The sequence below is a fragment of the Bos mutus genome, chromosome 12 (assembly GCF_027580195.1).
Source record: "Bos mutus isolate GX-2022 chromosome 12, NWIPB_WYAK_1.1, whole genome shotgun sequence".
Classification (NCBI taxonomy): domain Eukaryota; kingdom Metazoa; phylum Chordata; class Mammalia; order Artiodactyla; family Bovidae; genus Bos; species Bos mutus.
Genome location: NC_091628.1, coordinates 81,604,098 through 81,621,211, shown reverse-complemented (window position 1 = coordinate 81,621,211; position 17,114 = coordinate 81,604,098). Strand labels below are relative to the sequence as shown.

At 47.9% G+C, this 17,114-nt stretch overlaps 1 protein-coding gene across 1 annotated transcript in view; it reads right to left on the bottom strand.

Moving 5' to 3' along the window:
* Window positions 1–10,584, bottom strand: part of SLC15A1 (solute carrier family 15 member 1) — a 48,086-nt gene extending 37,502 nt beyond the window's left edge. Inside the window, exon 1 of the mRNA XM_005896728.2 lies at window positions 10,110–10,584. Within this exon, the coding sequence (XP_005896790.1) occupies window positions 10,110–10,113 (4 nt within the window). The 5' untranslated portion in view covers window positions 10,114–10,584. The remainder of the gene's footprint in view (window positions 1–10,109) is intronic.
* Between the last annotated feature and the right edge of the window lie 6,530 nt (window positions 10,585–17,114).

The following is a 17,114-nucleotide window of genomic DNA, read 5'->3' as shown; positions in this document are numbered from 1 at the left end:
CCCTCCTTTTTTTTTTTTTTTTTTTTGAGAAAATACAGCATCGGTAACTTAAAAAAGAGCCTGGCAAGAGATACATCAGGTGTAATTGCAGCTGGCGACGACAGAGGATGAGATGGTTGGATGGCATCACTAACTCGATGGACATGAGTTTGAGTAGACTCCGGGGGTTGGTGATGGACAGGGAGACCTGGTGTGCTGCAGCCCATGGGGTCGCTAAGAGTTGGACACGATTGAGAGACTGAACTGAACTGAGGCTTGGTGGCGGAAGCACAGGGGAAGAGGCAGGCTGGCTTTAATTTTTTTCCCCCCAAATCTATCAACTTTGATCAAGAAGCCAAAGGGCTTTTCCCTTCCTTCAGTGGGCTTCTGCCCCCAGAGTCAGGCTCGTTTCAGAGCAGACAGCCTGCGTCTATCACCGGAGGCCCTTGTTTTCCGGAGGAGCTCTTCCTGACCTGATTAGTTTTTTTTTCCTTCCTGGAATGTCTTGCCACATTCCCCCACCTCAGGGTCCCTGCTTGTTCACACGGCAATTTTGTACACTTTGGAAAATTGTGATCTTTCTGGCCGGATCTCGCCCAGGGGCACAGCTCAAGAGTGGAGATGGCTCAGTGGCCCCAGGCGCTGCCTTCCAGCCTGGGCCTGCTCTGGGGCCTCTGGGCAGGGCACAGCCTGTACCCCTGGGGGCACTGGCCCTGCCCGTCTGGACTTGTTTTTACAGAAATAGCTTCTTTTCCACAACTCCCTTCATCCCCACTGAGAGAACCTTCTTCCCCTGCTACATTGACAAACAGCCATATAAACCACCTGCAGTTCAGGAGACCCAGGTTTGACCCCTGGGTCGGGAAGATCCCCTGGAGAAGGGAATGGCAACCCACTCCTGTATTCTTGCCTGGAGAATCCCCATGGACAGAGGAGCCTGGGGGGGCTGCAAAGAGTCAAACATGACTGAGAGACTAAACCACCACCACCAGACATCCAACACGCTGATGTGTGGCTTCCTGAAAGCCATTTAATCAAATTCCTGGCTGTCCTGCCAGCACCGCTGAGAAAAGCAAAAGCGTTATCAGGCCTTTGAGAATCGGGAATGTCCACTAAACTCTAACAACCTGGAGCTGCTTGAGGAATTCGGGGAAACCAGCGCCAATGGGACGGTGGAGGTTTTATGAAGCGACTCTGGCCACGATCCCAGGGCAGGGACCAGACATCTTGGGTGCTGGTGACCTTGTCACCCGACTGGAAAGGCATGAGGCTCTCTGTCCAGTGGCCCTTCTCCACCCCCAAGCAGACTGACATGGCATACGAAGCCATACGAAGCCATCTGGCTGCAGCCAGGCACTGGCTCCTCGGCCACAGGGCCCCTCACGACCACGCTGCTGTCATCAGTCTGCTACTTCAGCGTCACCCTTTTGCTGGGTACCGGGAGGCAGGGGGCCCGTCTTCCTTCCTGTGTGTGGATGCAGTGAGCTACCTCGGGGCAGCTTTTGCCAACCAGCAGCTGGGCCTGTTCCTACATGAATCTTGAAGCTGCCTCGGCCTTCCCTGAACTGGGGGGGTCCCCTGGTCAGGGCTGAGGCTGGCAGTCCTTAATTAATGTCCCTAGGGGGCACTTCTGTTCATTTCGCAAACAGAGCAGCTTAGAGCAATGGAAATGTTATCATCTCGCAGTTCTGGCTGCAAGGTGGAGCTGGTTCCTGCCAAGGCTGTGAAGGGCGAGTCTGTGAGGGACCTGTGCCCCAGCTTCTGGTGGGTTGCTGGCCAGCCCTGATGGTTTCTGGCTTGTTTTAGCATCACTAGATCGCTGCCTTCATCTTCACCTGGTCCTCTCCCTGCTGCTGTGTCTGGGTCCCCCTCTTTCTAAGCACACCAGTCACAGTGGACTGGGGCTACCTCCTACAGGGTGACCTCACCTGGACTGACTCCATCTGCAATGACTGTTTCTATGTAAGGTCACATTCTGAGGTACTGGGAGTTAGGACCTCAGTATATGGACCACGGGGAGGCAGGGGGTGGGGTGGGGACACAAACCCCAAACAGCATTTGTAGGCCCACTCCTGGGCTTGGTCCCTCAGTTGTGTCTGACTCTGTGACCCCATGAACTGTAGCCCACCAGACTCCTCTGTCCATGGGATTCTCCAGGCAAGAATATTGGAGTGGGTTGCCATGCCCTCTTCCAGGGGATCTTCCCAACCGAGGATCGAACCCAGGTCTCCTGCATTGCAAGTGGATTCTTTACCATCTGAGCCACTGGGGAAGCCCAACCTCCTAGTAATACTTTTTTAAAAAAAGATTTCTATAAAGAACTGTCTAAAATCACAGGCATAAGAGGCCCATAACGGCTGCCTCTGATGGTTTTATAAATCACCTGCAGCTTTCAGCATCTTGTTTCCATAACCACAGGTCTGTATTACTGACGGCCATTCCCATTCTCCCTCAGAAATAAATCAGCTCTGGGCGCCCCAGATCTAAGCCCCCGGGACGTGCTCAGAGACAGTGTATTCTTCTACTGCAGGGAGAGGGCAGCCAGAGTTAGTACCTAGTAAGCTCTTACGCAAAACAGAAAGTTCCAGGGACGGGCCTAAGTTCTGCCTCAGGCGGAGGCTGATCAGTGACTCAGGGGACGAGTTTACTGGGGGTTACGAAAACCATCCTTGCTCTCCAGGGATTTCCTGTACCTGTACCTGGACATTCTTTTTTTTTTTTTTTATTAATTTTTTATTGAAGGATAATTGCTTTACAGAATTTTGCTGTTTTCTGTCAAACCTCAACATGAATCAGCCACAGGTTTACATATGGCCCCTCCCTCTTGAACCTCCCTCCCATCTCCCTCTCCATCACAGTCCTCTAGGTTGATACAGAGCCCCTGTTTGAGTTCCCTGAGACATAATGCAAATTCCCATTGGCTATTTTACGTATGGCAACGTAAGTTTCCATGTTACTCTCTCCATACATCTCACCCTCTCCTCCCCTCTCCCCGTGTCCATAAGTCTGTTCTCTATGTCTGTTTCTCCACTGTTGCCCTGTAAATAAGTTCTTCAGCACCATTTTTCTAGATTCCGTATATATGAGTTAGAATATGATATTTATCTTTCTCTTTCTGACTCACTTCACTCTGTATAATAGGTTCTAGGTCCATCCACCTCATTAGAACTGACTCAAATGAGTTCCTTTTTATGGCTGAGTAATATTCCATTGTGTATATGCACCACAACTTCCTTATCCATTCATCTGTCCATGGACATCTAGGTTGCTTCCATGGTCTAGCTATTGTAAATAGTTCTGCAATGAACAATGGGATAATGTGTCTCTTTCAATTTTGGTTTCCTCAGGGTATGTGCCTAGGAGTGGGATTGCTGGGTCATATGGTGGTTTTATTCCTAGTTTTGTAAGGAATCTCCATACCGTCTTCCATAGTGGCTGTATCAATTTACATTCCCACCAACAATGCAGGAGGGTTCCCTTTTCTTCCCACCCTCTCCAGCATTTATTGTTTGTAGACTTTTTGATGATGGCCATTCTGACTGGTATGCAGTGATAGCTCATTGTTGTTTTGATGTGCATTTCTCTAATAATGAGTGATGTTGAGCATCTTTTCATGTGTTTGTTAGCCATCTGTATGTCTTCTTTGGAGAAATGTCTGTTTAGGTCTTTTCCCCACTTTTTGATTGTGTTGTTTGTTTTTCTGGTATTAAGTTGTATGAGCTGCTTGTATATTTTGGAAATTAATCCTTTGTCAGTTGTTTCATTTGCTATTATTTTCTCCCATTCTGAGGGTTGTCTTTTCACCTTGCTTACAGTTTCCTTGGCTGTGCAAAAGCTTTTTACACCTGGACATTCTTATATTCTACACGGAAAGCCGGTGGGGATTTCCCTGGTGTTTCAGTTGTTAAGATGCTGCCTTTTCAACACAGGAGGTGCGGGCTCAATCCCTGGTTGGGGCACTAACATCCCACATGCCAAGTGGCCAAAAAAAAAAAAATAATAAAATGGAGGCTGGCAAATTTTAAAGGAAAAAAAAAAGGAACACTCTGTATTCTGAACTTAAGAGTGAAGCTGACTCTAAATGCCATGACAGCTGACAGTGAATAAACAAATATATTCTCAGGGTAAAGACAGACCATGCCTCAGAGCTGCTGTAAAAGGAAACAGGAGAGAATGGGAGAGGAGGGGCTCCCGGCCTCTGGACGCCACCACCATGGCGAGTCACGCGCACCCAACAGGCAAGAGAAACAAGCGCGTTACCGTTGGCCCTGACCCGGTGAATATCCTCACAGGAGAAAACAATGCCTGATGCATGCAAGTGTCACTAAACTAAAACAAAACAAAACGCTAAAACCTGTCCTCTGGTCTTTGGGGGAGTTTCTTTGGAAGCGATTAAAAATAAGTTAAAGACCTGCAATTTTAGACATAAAGGCTTTTTGCTCTAAGATGTTAAGTCATGACTAGAAAAACTGCTTCCTGATCATGGTAAGTGTGAAGTTAGGCTGCAAAACTAGGTACAGAATGCAAATGCTTTCCTTCTGTTGATATTTAGGTTGAACATGGCTCCATCCTGTCATGAGAATACATGAGAATATCCGTAAGAAATTTCTAGAAGTAGAATGCTGATAAAACATTGTGTGTATTTTAAATTTTATCAGATATTACCTAACAGCTCTCCACAGAAGTGTTAGGTGACTTACTTTTTTCCGTCTTATGATTTTAGAATGAACACGCACAGAAGAGAGAAAAAGCTAAACACTAAACACTATTCATAGTTAAAGATTGCCTGGAAACTTTATCCACTTATCCAGAACACAGCATCAACAGAGTCTGGACATTACTTTTAGAATTAACGAGGTAAATCACCCATGTCTATGACATCACTGTGAACATTTCTGATTCACCTACTATTACGTACTCGGGGGTGTGTTTACAGACCAGTTCTGTTATTAACTAGACTGTAGTTTGGGAGGGATTAGAGCTATGACTGGAAAAACCCATCTGTCTTGCTGGGGGAAGACACTAGTTACTAAATGCAGCACCTAAACTGAGGATGCCGGCCACAATGGAGCGATCTATGCACACTATGAATATTTCCTAACTAAAGTTATTGATAAATAATACACTTATTTCAGAGAGAATGTTTTCTAGTACCATTTACGTTTTTAAGTAAGTGTTAGTCACTCAGTCATGTCCGACTCTGCGATCCTATGGACTGTAGCCCACCAGGCTCCTCTGTCCATGGGACTTCCCAGGCAAGAATACTAGAGTGGGTTGCCATTTCCTTTTCCAGGGGATCTTAACAACCCAGGGATCGTCCCCCTCATTGCAGGCAGATTCTTTACTGTCTGAGCCACCAGGGAAGTTTGCTTCTAGTACCACATATAGGGTTAAACAGTGTTCTCCCAAAACTACAGTCCTTTCCATAATCTTAGAAGGTGATCTTATTTGGAAATGGGGTTGTTGCTGACGTGAAGACTTGAGACAAGGTCATCCTGGAGTAGGATGGGTTCCGATCCCATACGACCGGTGTCCTGATAAGAAGACAGCCGCGTGCACACAGAGGGAAGACAATGGCCATGTGATGATGGAAGCAGAGACGGGAGAGCAGTATCCACCAGCCAAGGCATGCCAGGCTGGCTGAGAACACCAGAAGCCAAGAGGAAAGGCAGAGAATAGATCCTCCCCTATGGCCTTCAGAGAGCGTGCCCTGCTGATACCTGGGTTTCTTCTAGCCTCCAGAAATGCGAGACAATAAATTTCTGCCATTTTAAACAACCTGGTTTGTGATACTTTTGTTACAGCAGCCTAAGGGAATGAATATATCATGGAACTTACGTGTTTGGACTAAATGAGGAAAACGTTTGTTCCTCTAAGAACATCTCAGTCGTCCCTCCCGACATGTCCTAATACAGCTTACACGAAAACCCTGCAGAGAGTTTGAAATGCTGAGTCCAAGCACTTTTAATGGGTCTTCTTATGGTTTGGGAATTTTCTGGTCTTACGTCTGGTCCTTGAACCAAACCTTCCTGATGGGCACAGCTTCAGGGTCACACATCTCCATGAAATGCAGGCGACTTGGAAATGCAGACTGACAGCAGTCCAGGGGGAGGTGCTGGCTGGTCTCCAATCTCGGAAGGACTAGAACTTCCTCCTTCCTCAGGAGAGTCTGTGGACAGTTGCATCCCTTGTCTTGGCTGTAGCACCTTCCACCTGCTGAGACGGTCCTGCATCCCCATCCTGCATGCTGACAGGAGCTGCACCTGGACCAGGTCTGGGCTGCCAGCCCTGTTTACATCGACCCCACGGGGTGACCCCACTGTGCTGTTTCCTCAGGGATACATTTCTGGCCTCTGAAACCAGGGGACAAAGTTCCGAAACCAGCAATTCCCTGCTTCTTGATGTTGCAATCCCAGGGCTATGAGCCAATGGTTCGCATTCATCTTCTGATAATACTGCCTCCTTCTTTCACCACCATCATGGAGGAAGGAGGAATGTGCCGAGTCCACCCTTGTTTTTGTTTCCCTCTCGGCTCACCTGGGACGCCCGCCTACTTTCTCTCCTGCCAGGGATGGAGCCGAGATGTGTGGAGAGTTGTGCCCAAAAGCAGCCATGGCCCAGAGAAGTGGGAACAGAGCTGGCTGGCAGTCCCTGCACTGTGGTTCCATTCATCGGAACAGACGGCTCCCTGGAAACAAGCCTGGTGGTTCAACCAGCCCCTGGAACAATCCTCCAAGGTGTCTCTGTCCTTCAGTAACTCAAAGGGCAGTGGGAACATTATTGATCAGAAATCTGAGTAAACCAAAACTGGAATAATTCCACTCAGGACATTTTGTGGGGATGTGAAGGGCTATGCAAAAATTTATCATGAAGATGGCAAATTCTCCAACCTTAACAAGACACCGTATGTGACTGCTTTCACTGGTCTCATAATAATTTATTCCCCTCAGCTGTAAATCGGTGTGGGAAAATGTTGTTCATGGGCTTGTGCTTCTGCCCCCGAGGATATGAGTTTCTTCAGGGCTGGACAGTTTTGTACCCTTATGTGCTAAAAGTACAAAACCAAAACACCTGCATAAACAGGTGATTCAGGTCAACCCGTGCCAGCCTTAGCTGGCTCCCTTCGCGAGCTCAGTTTCTGATTCTAGCTACTAACGTGTCCCAAGTTTGGTCATCAAGGACAGCCCAGGGCCCAGGCTGCACTCGATCTTGCCACAGTCTCGTTCTGGGGGCATAGTAGTAACGTGGGGACGTGGGCGAGGGTCAAGGAAAGAAAGCTGTCATTTAGTCACTTAGGGTGGTGATTCTCAAAGTGTGGTCCTGGGCACTGGCAGGAGCAGCAGCATCTGGGAACCTGTAAATCCTTGAATCCTGCCCCGACCCACTGATATAGACATGTTAGAGCTGGGGCCGGCCACCTGTTAGGATAAGCTCTAGCTCAAGTGATCCTGATGCAGGCTGAAGTCTAAAAACCACTGCCTTAGAGCATGTGTGCTCAGTCACTTCAGTCGTGACCATCTCTTTGCAACCCAGTGGACTGTAGCCCACCGGGCTCCTCTGTCCATGGGATTCTCCAGGCAAGAAGGCTGGAGTGTGCTGCTGTTATGTCAGCCTAAAAGGGCCCAACGTCAGAAGTTTTCTTACTCCGGGGAAGAAGAGGTTCTCCTGAGGTTCAGATGCTCTCAGCCCCCTCTGGTGTGGGATCCCCCCACCCCCCTGCCCCGGCTTCCAACCGACAGCAGCAATGCCAGCCTCCCTGGCCCTTTGGCTCTGTTCACAGGTCTACCCGAGAGCTTCTAGAAAGAGGAGAGAATGTGGAAGGACTTGTAAATGCCCAGGGTTGAGGGACCTTCCAGGCTGTCCCACCTCGTATACTCAGGCAGGAAACTGGCATGAAAAACTCTTCCGAAGGACGCACGAGGCCAGCAGGAAGCCAAGGGCTGGGGCAGGGTGTGATAACAAAGTGAATGAACTGCTCAAGTTGGCCCGGAGGCCCTGGCCTGGGTGTCAGGGGAACTTGCCTCCTAGAACCCGAAGCCCCTCAACTTCCATTTCCAGAGTCCCATGTGGGGCACATGACAGAAGCAGGATCTACGGTTTTCTAGAACCAGAGCGAGGGAAGGAATTCGTGAGAACAACTTCAGCATAAATCTTTGCTAAGCTCTTGGCCAGGGGCTGGGGTGGGGTTACGAGGAGAAACACTGAATATTTGAGATTTTCAGCAAAGGCATCCCAAGCCCTCCAAAGCCCTCAGAGGGGGCTCCCCAGTCAAGGAAGGTCGGCCCTGGCCTCCTCTGCACCTCGACTCAAAATCTCACACATTCCCTGAAGCAAAGGTCAGCAAGCAGCTATGGCCTGGTGCCAAATCCAGCCCTCTGCCCTTTTCTGTAAGGCTTGCAAGCTAAGAATGATGTCTATATTTTAAAAGGATTGAAGAACACACTTAAAGACTATTTCGTGACACCTGCAAGCTATATAAAATGTACATTTCCATGCCCATCAATAACATTTTACTGGAACACAGATTTGCCCATTTGTTTCATATTTCAAATTCCAAGGGTGGAGTTGAATAGTTGCCACAGCCACTGTGTGGCCTCCCTAGCCAAAAAAATCTCCCATCTGACCTTTTTCAATAAAAATGTTTCCCTAAGAACTTTTCCTCACTTCTTTCCCTCCTGCTGAATTCACCACGTGTCCCCCTGCAGTCATGAGCAGAGCTGAAACAATCCTGGCATCATCTCAGTCACAGAGATCTGCTCTTAAGATGGGAAGTCACTGCTGTTTTTTAAGTTAAAAGACATTTCATAATTATTCGTTTCATTTATTAGCTAGACCCAGATATCGAAAACTTAGGACCTGAGTAAATACACAACTCTGGCCACCTGATGTGAGGAGCTGACTCACTGGAAAAGACCCTGATGCTGGAAAGATTGAGGGCAAGAAGAAAGGGGCAACAGAGGATGAGATGGTTGGATGGCATCATCTACTTCATGGACATGAATTTGAGCAAACTCCAGGAGCTGGTGAAGGACAGGGAAGCCTGGCATGCTGCAGTCCACGGAGTCACAGAGTCAGACACGACTGAGCCACTGAACAGCAACAAAGATGCAACTGGTGTCTGAACATAGACTTTTTGTTGCTTCTCACATGCTATGCCTATCTCAGTTGCAAAACACACAAAAGAACCCGCAAACCCTTAAGGGTCAATCTGTAAACTAAAAGTCGTGTTCACTGGGGACTACATAGTGTTCATTCTCCGGTAATGAGGGAGCAGACAGCTACCCCGCCTGCAGCTACCTTTGGGAAAGTTCCCATTCCGCACAGAAACTACTTAGGTATGGGGACCTGAAAACCAAAATAAAGATTTCAGAGCACCTCCCAGGAAAGCTGCACCGAGTGAAAAGCGGATGGTGTTTCTGCAGCGAGACCCAGAGCACCCGCCCAGGAGCCGGTCCGCCGGCCAAGCGGCGCTTTGACGGCTCCCGCGGCTAACCGCCTGCACGCGGGAGGAGGCGCATGCTCGACACCCCTGGAAACCCCAAGTGTAACCCACTTGCCCAGCCCCACTGCCTCTTGGACCAGAGTTCCCTCTGCAGCTCTGGGGTCATCTAGCCAGCCAGAGGCAAGGGAAGTGCCAAGGGAGCCTGCCTCCTCTCCCACTGAGGTTCTGCGGACCCCTCCCATCACCAGCACCACCCCGTCCAGCCCAGAACCCACAGGGTGGGCACACAGAGGCCGTGGACTCCCAACAGGTGGGCAGGTTAAGGTTATGGCGTTAGTTCTTCCGACGAACGTCTGCCACCTGGGGCCCCCTCCCTCTGCGCTCCCCCGCCCCAGCCCCCAGGACAGGACAAAACTTCCCCCCGAGCTCCCGCCCCCCGGCTCCGGCTCCGCGGGCCCCGGGTGGCCGCTTCCCGTGGCGCCGAGATGTCCCGGCTGCGCGCGCGCATGGCCGCCCGCGGTGCTGGCCTTCCCCGCTCCGCGTGCGCGCGCGCAGGTCCCCGAGCCGCCGGTGGGGACCGCGTGGCAGCCCGGCCGCTTCCCGGCCCGGGGGTAACCCCTCCGCAGCGCCCCGCCTGCGCCGGGCTCCCCTCCGCTCCCCGGGACCCCTGCCCGCCCTGGGCGCCTACCCATGCTGGCGGCTCCGAAGGCTCCCTGCGACTGGCGAGCGAGGAGTCCAGGTGAGAGGAATCCGTGCTAAGGTGTTGCTTCCTGTGACTCGGTTTCCAGGCCCTGCCCAGCACCTGTGCAGCTGGAGGTGTGCAGGCGGGGCGGCGGGGCTCCACCCTTGGAGGAGGTGGAACGGCAGGGGCAGAGGTCGGCGCCCCTTGAGCCCCAGAGGGGGGACACCTGTCGGCGGCCCGCGCCTGGACTCCGCCCCGGCCCCCGGGGCCTCCAGAAGGGAAATCTGGGCCGGGATGCCTTGTCTTGAGCGTACATCTTAGCCAAGGAGGAGGGCTCATGAAATGCAGGGTCCCCGGCCTCACCTGGATTTGCTGACTCAGTAGACCGGGGTGGGGCCCGAGAATCTGCATTTCTAACACATGCTAAAGGTGAGGCGGACGGTCCGGGGACACCACTTCGGAAAGCAGTACTGCGCTGGGTAAGCACCACGTCTGCAAAAATGGGCGGAAGGTTGGTCAGTTCAATGTCTGTGCGTGCTGCAGATGTGTGGCTTTTACGTGGCCTGTGAGCTGTGGAAAGCACTTCTGGAGAACTCTATAGTTCCTTCCTTTAAGAATAACAAAACCAAAAATAGTAATACAGCTAGGAGCTCCAGATCTTTTTTTCTGTTTACTCCTCTGACTTGAGGAGGGGTTTTGTACTCTGCCAGCACTGAAAGGAACATTAAAAGGGAAAAGGAAGGCGAGTTTCTGTTCTTTTTTTAAAAATCGTGTAAAATATACACAAAACTAACCGTCTTAACTATTAAACGTACATTAAGTGGTATTAAGTACACATACACCGTTGTGCAACCGTCCTCATCGTCCATCTCCAAAACTTTTTCATCTTCCTAAATGGAAATTCACTGGAAAAGCCCCTGATGCTGGGAGTGATGGAGGGCAGGAGGGGAAGGGGACGACAGAGGGTGAGATGGTTGGATGGCATCACCGGCTCAATGGACATGAGTTTGAGCAAACTCTGGGAGCTGGTGAAGGACAGGGAAGCCTGGTGTGCTGCAGTCTACGGGGTTGCAAAGAGTCAGACACGACTGAGTGAACAACAAACTGAAACTCTGTACTCATGAAATACTAACTCCCTATTCACCTCCCCAGCACCCACCATGCTACTTTCTGTCTCTATGAATTTGGCTCTTCAAGATACCTTATATAGCTGGAATCATTCAAAATTTGTCCTTGCCTCTTACATGTGTTGTAATGTCTTCAAGGTCCATCCGTGTTGGAGCATGGGTCAGAATTTCCTTCCTTTTAAAAGCTGAATAATATTCCACTGTGGGTACACATTACATTTTGTTTAGCCGTTCATCTGTCTCTGTCTTCTTCTGAGTCTTAGCGATGTCCCTGGCCACGCTGACCGGAAGGCTGTGGAGTGTAGGGAGAAATCCAGGCAGGCTCTTCCTAGAGGTGGAGAAGTAGAAGTGAAGAACAAAACTCCAGGGGATGGAAGAGACCAACCCTGCTGATCTGCTCTGTGTTAACCCAAAACAGCATTTACAACCCTCCCTGTGTCCACCAGAGCAATCCCACTGTATATTAGGAAATGGATGTGATACAGTGAGGAACTAGACAAATGACGGAGCTCTTCCCCAGCACGGCATGGCACCATTTCAAGCCAGCTGTCTGCTCTCACAGCCCAGGTCACTTCTGCTGGACCAAGTCCCCTCCATGTGGCTTCTGGGACCCCATCCTGCGGAAGCACCTCATTGGGAAATACATACAAATAAAACAAGACCATTTCCTCTTCTTTAACATGCCTCCCATTATAAAGCTTCTAAATGACTAGCCAAGTGCGTTTATAGCTGATCAAACTCTTTCTTAAAGCAAGGGAATGGTGGACCCACATTTTAGGGTGCGGGGCCTTGTCTGTGAGGGAGAAACGTGCAGAGGGTGGAAGGGAGAGCTGGGGACACGCAAGCTTTCGGCAAGTCCTCATGCTGGCTTAGAGGTGGGCTCAGGCTGTCACAGTATCAGTGAGGAAGAAAGGCCAATGGCAGCAGCCCAGACTGCTTTCTCAGCATCTTCTTGGGTCAGGGAGCTATGCATTTGCATGAATTCAAGAGTGGATTCGAACTGATGCGAAGAACTGACTCACTGGAAAAGACCCTGATGCTGGGAAAGATTGAAGGCGGGAGAAGAAGGGGGCGACAGAGGATGAGATGGTTGGATGGCATCACCGACTTGATGGACATGAGTTTGGGGAAAGTCCGGGTGGTGGTGATGGACAGGGAGGCCTGGCGTGCTGCGGTTCATGGGGTCGCAAAGAGTCGGACACGACTGAGCAACTGAACTGAACTGAACTGAGGGCCCAGTGGCATCACCCTGGGTGACCTTGGGTGAGTCACCTTCCCTCGCTGGGACTTTTTGCTCTCCTGTTAGATGGGAGCTTGGCCTTCTACAGCTGGGTTCATTTTCTTTACAAGGTTCCAAAGTAGAGGCTAACTGTGGTGTTATGTGTATTGTGGGGGAGAGAGAGCCTCTTCCCCGCTGGAAGGTAGTTGTTCATGAGCTGAATCATTGCCACGAGTGCTCGTGGGGTCTTGTTCTCACTCGTCTGTGTCCCCATCTACAAGCACAATGTCTGGCGTGTAGTAAGTGCTCAACAAATACTTGTTGTTCGTGCTCATTCTTATAATGACATGGATCAATCTTGTACCATGTTAAAACAATGTGTATACATTTGAAAAATACATGTGTGAGCATATGTGTGTACATATGTACACATATATACAGGCACATATGTTATATATAATTTATAAGATATATGTTTTATATATGTAACATATATATGTATACACACACACATATATAGTTTCTAAGACGTCTTCATAATCCCTCTCAGAAAAGGAATCAAAATCTACTTTCAGGAAGGAATCTGGTAACTCACCCACATGATGAAATAAATGTCCCTGAAACCTTAAAATGCTACTTTTTTCTCAGAATATCTGCATTTTAACAGAAGAGGGGAGGAGCCGTCTATTTAAAATAAACTCTAGTTGTGAAATTGAGAGAAGTTTCTAGAGGCATGAGTTTCTTCCCCGTATTCAGGAACCTGCAGCACACGGGCCGCCTCCCACACACAGGACTGGCTGCCCCAGGGCGCTGGGTGGGGTGGCCGAGGTGCCCGAGTCACGGCCTCTCAGAGTTTCCTCTTTCATCCTCACAACATGGCCTGGCCTACCAGTCACTGGGCCGAAAGTTATGGGAAATCAAGGGGGATCTGGGGGAGACAAGGATACGTGACCTTACCCTGGTGTTCCCTGTAGGCCAGCGAAGAGAGAAACGAAAAATGGGGGGCACTTATCTGGGGGGGTGCTGCAGAGTCTAATCTCTGTCATCACCGACATATCCCTGTCCTCCTTCACACGGAGCAAGAAACCGACCGGGGAGAATGGATACGTGTATGCGCACGGCTGAGGCCCTTTGCTGTTCACCCAGAGCTATCATGACACTGTTCATTGGCTCTACCCCAATACAAAACAAGAGTGTTTTTAAAAAAGAAATAAACCAACCAAAGAACCTAATTATTCTTAATATAAAAAATTATATGAGAAATAAAAGCTATCAAATAATTCTTCACCTCCATCTGTTGAGAGGCCAACGTACATAATTAAAGACTATAACTGTTACCCTCAAATAAAGTTGACCTTCCTTACACACCAAGGAACAAGAAACAGTTTCAGGTGATGGGGATACAAGGAATTACAAACACTGTCCATCTAGACGGAAGCTTTGCCCTCATAGCTCAGTGGTAAAGAATCCACCTGCAATTTAGGAGACCTGGGTTCAGTCCCTGGGTTGGGAAGATCCCCTGGAGAAGGGAAAGGCTACCCACTCCAGTATTCTGGCCTGGAGAATTACATGGACTACAGTCCACGGGGTCGTAAAAAGTGGGATACAACTGAGTGACTTTCACTTTCATTTTCCTTATCTGAAATATTACTGCTTCAGAAAGTGTTAGAAAAATGCATTTTGGAGAAACTTCTTCCAATTAATTATACAGAATCCCTGGGACATATATCAAAATAAAAAAAGGAAGCAGAGATCCTTATAACTTCCAGTGTGCTCTCTTCACTGCTCTTGTCTTTTAATTAAAAACAAAAACAAAAAACCCTCATTAGAACTCACTTTCCGAAATCATCCCTAATTGCCAGACAAAAATGGTTATGCCTTACGCATTATTGATTTCTGTACCAATAATATTACAACTTGTTTATCATCTGACACAAGTAAGACACAAGTGCCGCATTTATTCACTTCATGTTCAATTATGCAAATATCAGAATTTGTCAAAGTCCATTTATCCAATGACCTCCTTTAGTAAATTACTATAAATCTAAAACAGTATAGATGATGGAGACTTGGGAATTCACCGTGAATAAATATATACCTTTCAGGTCTAAGTTGCTCACATTTAATTATTCAATTTTATTTCCTAGAATTAATAAAGGTATACCATCATTTCAAATGCCATGGATGGCAAGATTTCGAAAATTCAGGTATTTTTATAACATATCATTTATCTTTCAGATTTTATACCACTCAAATCTAAATTACTAGCAAAAGTAAATATTAGTTTTTTTTAAAGCAATGTATTAGTTTCCTATTGCTGTTGTAACAAATTACCTCAAACTTAGTGGCACAGAATAATACACATTTATTACAGTTTTGGAGGTCAGAAGTCCAAAAAAGGTCTGGTGAGGCTAAATCAAGGTGTTAGCAAAGCTGGGTCCATTCTGGGGCTTCTAGGGGAGAATCCAGCATCTAGTCCAGGCCTGGATTACTTGTCAAGCCACCCTCTCACTGGAGAGATACAAATATTTCTGTACCAAAGTGTTTATTGAGTGTTTATTGCAGTGTTGTTAAAATAGCCTCAAACAAGAAACCAAACCTAAAGGACCAAATAAAAGGGAATGACTTGATCATGGTGCCTCTTTACAAGGAAATTCTTGCAGCCATTGAAAAATTCACTTTAAGGGACTTGCCTGGTGGTCCAGTGGTTAAGAATCTGCCTGCCAACGCAGGGGACACAGGTTTAACCCCTGGTCCGGGAAGATCCCACATGCCCAGGGGAAACTAAGCCTATGAACCACAACTACTGAGTCCACGTGCTCTGGAGCCCCATGCTCCGCGACAGGAGAAGCCACCGAAACGAGAAGACCGCGCACCGCAATTAGAGAGTAGCCCCCACTCACCACAATGAAGAAAAGCCTGCTTGCAGCAGTGAATACCCAGCACAGCCAAAAATAAAAGAAGTAAAAAGCTGAAAAAATTATAAAAAAATAAAAATTGTAAATGTTCGCTGTAGAGCCAGACAATAGACTCTATTTTCCCGGTATTAATACCCTTTCTGATCACATTTACTCCATGGTTTCACTGTTACACTCCTGTACCAAGGAGGATGTCCCAGATGTTGGTTTCTTTTCTAAGCCCCACCAATCGTTCCATTTGCGGCATGTTTTCATTTGCTTTACATCAACTGTTGAATTACTTTTCTTTTTCATAATTGCCTTTAGCTTGTTCTTACTGCTAGAATAAGTGTGTGTGTGTGTGTGCGCGTGCGCTAAGTTGCTTCAATCGTGTCCGGCTGTTTGCGACCCTATGGACTACAGCCCTCCAGGCTCCTCTGTCCATGGGGATTCTCCAGGCAAGAATATTGGAGTGGATTGCCTTGCCCTCCTCCACGGGATCTCCTCGACCCAGGGATGGAACCCAGCTCTCCTGCACTGCAGGCAGAATTTTTACCATCTGAGCCACCAGGGAGCACTTGAATAAACTTTGTTGGAATTCAATTTTCTGCAGAATTACAGACATTGCCTCTTATCTTCTAGTATCAGGTTGCTGGAGAGCCCATTTTTTCACTGTAGGCTTCCCTTTGGAAACGGTGTTTTTACTCTTATCATGAGAATGTGTCTAGAGGTGGTGGGTTTTTTTAATCATTCATTTTCTTGAGTATTTTTAACTGGGAGGTGTCTCGAGCCCTGGGAGATTTTCTTCTATCATGTCTTATGTTATTTCCTCCTCTCCATTCCTTGCTTCTCCTTTTCTCAAAAACCGTTAGATGTTAGGATCAGGTGTCCTTATCCTCTCTTTTCTTTTATCCACATTGTCTGTCTCTTGGCATTATGGGATATTTCTTTATTTTTCATTTGTTGAAATTTTATTTAGTGACAAACATTTTTAATTTCTAAGAGCTCCTTATTGTTTTTTTTTTTTTTTAAAGATGGAGCACCTTCTTGAGTCTCTGTGAGGATCCAAATGGGAATTTCAGGATAAAATCCCTTTCTCAGACTTAAATTATCTCAGCTCTCCTCCAGAGTCTCATGCACCCAACCAGGGTTTGTCCCTTCTAAGTTGCTGTGTTTCCTCCCATGCCTAGTGAGCCTTTAATTATTTGTTCCTTTAAAGAATGGAGGAAAGTGTAGACCTTTCTAGGCAGCTGACAAGAGTTGCCCTGCGGTTGGGCAGATGGATTAGTGGGCCTTCCTCTGAACCAAGAGGCTAGTGATGTCTGGTGTGTAAGGAGCAGAGGTGCCCTGGAGCTCCACCCTGATCCAGGAGCTGACTGCAAACACTTCTTCCCAATTCCACTTTCAGACCACATGTGGGTGGCTTGGGATCAGCCATGGTGGGAGCATTTACACCAAGGACACTGGCATATGCTGTTCATTAGGGCTGTTTTCCCCTGATTGTTAATATTTGCCAACACATCACTGATAACGAGGGTGACAGGCAGGTTTCACTTTAGGGGTATGCGGGTGGAGTTTTAATGACCACTTTCCTAATAACTAGTAAGATTGAGCACTTTTTCATGCACTTAATAGCGATTTGTATATATCCTTTGGGGGAATGTCTATTTGAATTTTTGCCATTTTTAAATTGTGTGTTGGTCTCATTATTGAGTTGTGAGTCCTTTATATATTCTGACATTATTGAGTTGTGAGTCCTTTATATATT